The sequence below is a fragment of the Coffea arabica genome, chromosome 2c (assembly GCF_036785885.1).
Source record: "Coffea arabica cultivar ET-39 chromosome 2c, Coffea Arabica ET-39 HiFi, whole genome shotgun sequence".
Taxonomy (NCBI): Eukaryota; Viridiplantae; Streptophyta; class Magnoliopsida; order Gentianales; family Rubiaceae; genus Coffea; species Coffea arabica.
Window position 1 is genome coordinate 4,260,344 of NC_092312.1, and position 7,170 is coordinate 4,267,513.

The window sequence follows — 7,170 nt, forward strand, 5'->3', positions numbered from 1 at the left end:
TTCTCAGACTCTCGTCACCCACGCTAGATAGATTTTTTTACCAACTTATAGAGAGGCGTTTCGCATCAATTATCTATATGTTATTGTGTACTTGAGTGGAAACTATGCTCTGTATCTGGCTATGGTATTTCAACAAGCATGGAGCTGTAAAAGCCATGCATGCATGCAAGGATTTTGCCAGAAGAAAGGCATCTGCAGATGTTCTGGTTTTGAAGGAGGCAGAGGGGAAACAGGTATTTGGGATTAAAATTGGTCAATGGTGCTGTTTCATGTATCGTCGGAGGAATAGAGTAGCCAGATCCTAGTGGAAACGATAATCAAATCCTGGAATCATGGTGTCAATTGTAGGTCCTGTACACATACAATTGTAGTAAAATGTTGAACCCGAGAGCGGAATCGTCGCCAAAGGTTATTGCCTTTAAAGACCGCTGCTGTTAACCGTCAGCAGATATCTGTTGAAGCTTGATTGCATTTTTCCTCCTCGAAATCCCATAAGCAACAAAAGTTTCTCAAAATATTGGATGTTCACAAATATTTCGTTGTCGTGCTTGTCTGGATTAGTCTTTTTATCCAAAAGAGTTGGATGGCACAGCTTCTCATCATCCCAGAATTCATCAACGTTTGGAACTTTTTAAGCTATTACACCCAATGTTACCCTAGTAAAAGCACGACATTTTGTTGATGGTGGGAAAAGAAGCAGGCAGGCACGGTAACTACAGGCACCCAGTTGGAAGAACACATAAACCGAGGGATGAAGAGAAATTTCCACCGGGAAGGACATGGATCTTTTGCTGTAGATCAAACGTACAACAGACAAATCTTTGGAACAGACCACCATATCGATTGGCACAAAGTTTGGATATGGAAATTAAAGTTACTGTGTTCTGATAAGTGGCAACATTATATGGGCACGGACAACCTTCTGCATTTCACGTCTCATGCATCGTTACAATTACTCAACTGAAATTGGTCGAGGCATCTACACCGCCAAAAATATTCTGTTTCAGCCAGGTTTCTTTATGGCAATCAGGTATAATTTCTTTTGTTCTATTTGTACAACAAGCCGATGATTCTCTTGTATGATATCTGCAATTTATTTTCAGTGACAAGAGAGGGGCCGCTAGTAGATACGCCTGCTTCTTTGATTTGGGACAATGGTGATCCTCTGATCCCGAAGCATGTCCAAATTGGGAGCCAACAACCTAGTATACCGGTCGAAGTAAAGAAGCTGCTTCATTAGGAGTGCAAACTCCCGAGGAAATCTCAATCCATATGATTCACTAACTCGAACCTATTGGACAAAGAAAACACAAGTCAGATACTTAGGATTTGAGGAAGCAGGCAAGCTGATGCAAAAGAAATTTCTGGTATTTAGACTTCATTTGGTATGTAAGCAGGCGGCGGGGGACATTATTTGCATAGGTGGGAGGGTATTTAACTACGTTACTCTTTGTCTGGTATAATGAAGGTAGATGAAAGTGCAGTTAGGGAACTGAGAAATATACACTAAATAAAAGGAAATTTCTGCACTTTTTTCCCCACAATTTTTCTCAGTTTAGAGTGAAGCACAAAGGTCAATTTGGTTTCATCAAATCCAACTCCATTCAAGGAGAAAAAAACTGGGTCAGTAGGAGTTTTTAACAACTTTCCCTTTCACTTCAGTTTTCCCCTTTAGTATAGAAACGTTAGACATTTTCATCCTCTCATTTTTTAGACGCAACACAGCACACAGTGACGTTCTATTGGTAGGCAAGCAAATATCACCCACTCCAGCTCTAAAGGAGGAAGACGTCTAGCCACATCAATTACTCTAGCAACTACCTAATGCCATCTCAGTCACTATAAGAGCGATTGAGACCTCATATTCCAACTTGTAGGTTCATCATCTGTCTTTGTGCAATTGGGGCCTCGTTCTGCAAGATTTACAAGCCTAAGGCAAGTCGCTGCGCTATGAGATGACAGAATTGAAGGTTGATACTTACCAAATCAAGAAATAGAGCATTCATTTGCCTCTCATCTACAATTACATTTGCAGCGACAGCTGTTGTGCTTGTATTTGGACCCCTGGCAGTTGCAACAACAATTTCTGTATCCAAATCCTGCACCAGAATATGGGAAACTATAATCAGAAAATGATGATCTGATTTGAAGTAATATTACATCAAAATCATGACATACTAAATGCCTTGTAGCATCAATACTAGTGGATCCTTAGCATAGTCATCCTTCAGAGCTAACATCAAAGCAAAATATTGTCTTCACAAGTTAAATTCTTAAAACATAGCTCAAGTATGCACAGCAACTATACAGAAGAATAGTCATTCAGTACTCTTCAGACTAAAAAACATGTAATTTCTTCTCTTCTTACACATATGATTCTGATTTAACCTAATAAACACAATGGTATTATTTATATCAAAGTTTCAGGCTGTCCATCAAGATCTCGCCATCATGGTCCACGAGTAGTAACCTGCATGGACTTGAGGACAAAAATATACTAAGCACAGATATACTTCTCAGGCTGCATAGATTTTTTTTTTTGGGGGGTTGGGGATTTTTTTTGTTTTGTTTTTTGGGGGGTTGGGGGGGGGGGGCAGGGATTTGTGGGGGGTGTCTTACACTTTGACAAGAGACAAGTGTAGCTGTGGCCACATGCAATATATACCTGTATTGAAGAAAATATCTTTTCAAGATCTCTTGCAAAGGCCATTGAATCAACACCCTTGTTTGTAGCATCCATGTCAATCAAGGCCGATGCCATTGAGTTGTAATCTTCAGTTGCCAATGATTGCAAGAATATTTCCATAGCAGCCCATGTCTTTGGAGATATGCGCCCAACAATTCCTGTACAGCACCATCCATTTTGTTTCATGACTCATAAGTTGCAAAGGAAAGATGATACATGATGATTCAGGAAAGTAATAATTTAACTGAACATAAGCAAATAAGAAGGTAAAAGGTTTTCTGGGAAGAGCAGAATTTGTGAACTAATAACCAAGTGTGTGTAACATTCTCAGAACTTGAAGCAAATTTCTGAGATAAATTAAACAAGACGCCGTCAGGCTAAAGTATTCTGATTTGTGTAGGATAAGCCTTTGTTTTATACAACATGAAAGACAGTTAAACAGTGGCCCATAAACAGTAAACTGAAAATGTGATAACAATCCTATTGATGGGCAGATCTCCTTGCTTTTATAACTGATTTCTCTAGACCTTAAAACTAAAGATATTGAACATTTGACCCAACACGCAGGCACGAGACACCCATTTTTAGCATCACCAATGCAAATTCTCCAGATGAGCATGCGGTCAAGGAGAAGAGGGGCAAGCCTGGAGGGGGAAGGGAGAGGGACAGTAGGGTTGTATGAGCTATAATACATGAATAAAACAACTATTGAGAAGAAAAAAGTTACAGAAGCAATAAGATCTTCCAATAATCTTAAGCCAAAATATTTGAAAACTTGTATCCCCTAAAAAAATCCATTCATTGCCAACAAGAGTGAGAGTCACCAAGCATTTTAAAGAAAAAGAGGAAAGTATGCAGGATCATGAAAAATGATAGATGTGCAACAAAGGAGACAGAGAAACAAACAAAACTGAAAGATGGAGAATTCATGTATACCAAAGTCAAGAAACCCAATACGACCATCACGCAGCAACCACAAGTTGCCTGCATGGACATCAGCATGAAAGGTTTCACAGGCAAGCAGACTCCCAAACCTAAAGAGTCATGCACAACAAAACTTCAGGATATAAATTTGATACCAAAAATAACTGACATGTGCCAGCAGATGAATTACACTTGTGACAAAGTCGTACCACACATTTAAGGCAGTAATAAGACTGGCTTCTGGACTTGGAACAAGGGCACTGATGGAATCCAAATCTGTAAGAGGGACTCCATAAAGCCTCTCCATTGTTAGAACTCGTCTGGTACTGTATTGCGGGTATACTTTTGGAGCAGTAGCCTGTCTTGTAAGACCCATAGCCTCTAAATATCGTCTAAAAGACTCAATATTTGCAGCCTCTTTCTTAAAGTCAACCTCATCAAGCATTGATTCCCTTATATCTTTGACAATAGCAACCTAAAACAGAAACATATGTTCAAGCATAACGAAATGCCACTGTCCTCCTTTCACACTTAACAGGAAAAGTTAAACAAAGAATGGAGAGAGAAAATTTCCACTCACACACAGTTAATGAGTTTATGCTGGCATATAATCTGTTTTCGACAGAGTTTATGACCTCAGAAGTAAATTATTAGCATACTGAAAGGCCTGTAAAAACAAAACCTTCACATACGTATCCCTTACATTATAATTAAGCTCCTGAAAAAAGTCAAACAATCATCTGGAAAAAATCAAGTTGCCAAAGGACAAAAAGTGTTGGCACAAGACATGATTATATTTTGGTTTGTAATTATACATTTAGGGTGTATTTGTAAGTCAAAGAGGTGATTTTTGACTATGCCAACATTTGCATTTAAATACTTGACTATTAAGAACTATCCAATGACTTTCTACTACAAAGGTAAGTAGTAGCTAAGTATATTGCAAGACGTATGTTTTAGCAGTTTCAAGGAAATAAGTTTTGCCCCATTCAGTGGAATTTTGCAATGATGAAAAGATCATACCAGAGATGCACGGTTCAGTTCAGGACTCAAAAACTCCAAGATGCGCGCTACAATATAAACAAAATTTAGGTCTGCCACTAATGTGTCTTCAATTCCAGGTTTCAACACCTTTATCACTACATCTTCCTGTGTGCCTCTTATCCTTGCACCATGGACCTGAGAGTTAAAGTACACAGTTAAAAGGGTGAGTGACAGTCAATGATCAAGCTCTTAAGACTTTACTATTAAATATTATCAAGATGAAGCATGGAAAGGGAGTAGACCTGTGCTATAGAAGCAGAGGCAAGTGGGGTAGGATCAACATACTCAAAGATCGCATCGATTGGTTGGCCTAATTCCTCACGCAAGATTGCTTGAATATCTGCAAAAGGAACTGCAGGTACTCTGTCAAAACAGTACTGGAATTCCTGTACGTATTGCGGTGGGAATAATGTTGGTGAAGAAGCAATGAACTACAAAATGCAAGAAAAACAGTACATGAGTGATTGTATAATGTGGTGGATGTATGCATAACTGATTGTATAATTTTAAAGGTATAGATAAATGAGAGAACCCATAAAGAAAAAGCAAATAATAATGGAACCACAAGTAAATGTATACAAATTCAAGCATTACAACAAAATCATCCTGAAATGAAAAAGGCACAAAAAGCAAACTTCAAAATTACAAAACATAAAAAGAACTGGGTGAGCATTACTATTTACTTACTTGACCAAGTTTGATGTAGGTTGCACCCATTCGTTCAAATAATCTTCTCAAATACAGGGGAGACAACAATCCAAGCTGCATCTCAGTTGGTAATGTGGTGGATGAGTTTGCTGTCTAGACAAAATTACCCAGAATTACTTTTCAATGAAATTCCTTGTTCATTTACTATGCAAAATCCTGGGGAAAAAATAAAGAGAAGAAGAGGGAAGAAGGGGAAGGTAAGAGAGAAGAAAGAAAGACATCAAACCAGTTACCAGAAAATCTAAAGATGTAACCAATTATAACAAAGATATAGAACTGCCTGTACCTTTGACAAATCTGCCAGCCACTCGCTTCCTACTCCAAGAACTGCTTGAATGCCTTGAGCTAGCCTTAGGGCTCCACGTGGACCAGTGCTTAAGGATGTCTGGACAATATCCTCTACCAGTTTGGGCAACTTTTCAATGCGATCTGTGGAAGTTCATGCTTAATAGCACTATGCAACCAACTAAAGTAAGACTAATACAAGAATACATTTTTAAATAGTTGCGCACACACATTTACATACTTTCCCTCCCTCTCCCCATCCCCCTTCACCACCGTGTGGAGAGACAAAATTCTGACAGGAAAACGAACAGCGGAAGAGAAAAGGTCTATTGATGGGGGTTCTAAGTTAAAGAGAACTGTATAATAGTAGTGCCATTTCAGCAATAAGCATCAATCCAAATACTAAAAAATCTTAAACAGGATTCATTTCCTCTTCTAATCCCTTTGTCTAATGAACTCTGGAGTCAAATTAAGATACAATTCATACAGGATTCTCTTAATTGGTGTGTTTTAAAGGAAAGAAAGAATAAGAAGGAAAAAAAAGCTCAGAATAGAAACTAAACAGAAATAAGATAAAAATAAGGCGTGTTTCTGTATCTTAATTTTCTTTCTTCCTTTCTTTTTTCTGATTTGAATTTGTGATTCATATCTCGTGCGGAAGGCCAACATTTCACCAGGTAAAATCAACTTTGACACAAAGTACTAACACCCAACAAAAAATCAAGCTCCTCCCAGAGCACACTTCCGTCCCAAGTCTCAACCCGGAGCCTGAATAGGATTGAGCAGGAATTTCTCAGACACTCGAAATGCACTAAAAATTTTCACTCAAACTAATTATGCATCCAGAATCAAAATGGGTAAATTCCCAGATAAAATTATTTTCTTGAATTCCACTGGCAATCTGATTCTACAACTAAATTAACAGAATTAAACTTAAATATAGGAATCAAATTTTTACATAGAGAAAACAATAAAGTGGGGATGCAGACATGGAGCCAATATACGATAAAAGTTTGGGCAACCTTGAACACGAGAAGTGAAAATATCTCGGGACTGAGAGTATCGAGCATAAAAGGAGGATCTTTTAGAAAGAAATTGAAGCTTTCTCGCTGCTGTTGATCTGCTTCTGCTTGACACGGTTACTGGCGCTAACTGTAATCAAGATTTAAAATTCTTATTAGCATATGAAATTGGACAACATAACGTCCACCAGTAAAGAGAAAGAAAGCATAAATAAAACTTGGACTAATAAGAAGAAACCTGCCGCGACTGGTGATGAAAGATAGACAAGCAGCCATCATTAACCATCCCTCTCATCAATGAAACACCCGCCATTTTTTATTTTCCCACGTCTCCTTTCTCAGTTCACAACTTGAGCTTTGAACCCAAATTCACTCCACCACCCCCACCATCCACTCCACCACTAATATTTCCAAGTTCAATCGTCTTGTGTACCTCAACCCTCTCTTACGCCTTTAGGAGTTTTTCTTTCTTTCTTTCTTATTTCTTAATAGATTGGCTCC

The 7,170-nt window shown here is 38.4% G+C and overlaps 1 protein-coding gene across 1 annotated transcript; it reads right to left on the minus strand.

The window, feature by feature from the left end:
• Positions 1-843: 843 nt before the first annotated feature.
• On the minus strand, positions 844-7,170 carry LOC113725258 (uncharacterized aarF domain-containing protein kinase At5g05200, chloroplastic-like). Its single transcript, XM_027248320.2, has 11 exons — positions 6,908-7,170; positions 6,670-6,799; positions 5,649-5,791; positions 5,342-5,455; positions 4,897-5,085; positions 4,634-4,789; positions 3,820-4,085; positions 3,623-3,720; positions 2,666-2,844; positions 1,983-2,099; positions 844-1,291 (listed from the first exon to the last, which is right to left on the minus strand). The coding sequence occupies exons 1-11, from the start codon at positions 6,980-6,982 to the stop codon at positions 1,121-1,123; spliced, it is 1,638 nt and encodes a 545-aa protein (XP_027104121.1). The 5' UTR covers positions 6,983-7,170; the 3' UTR covers positions 844-1,120.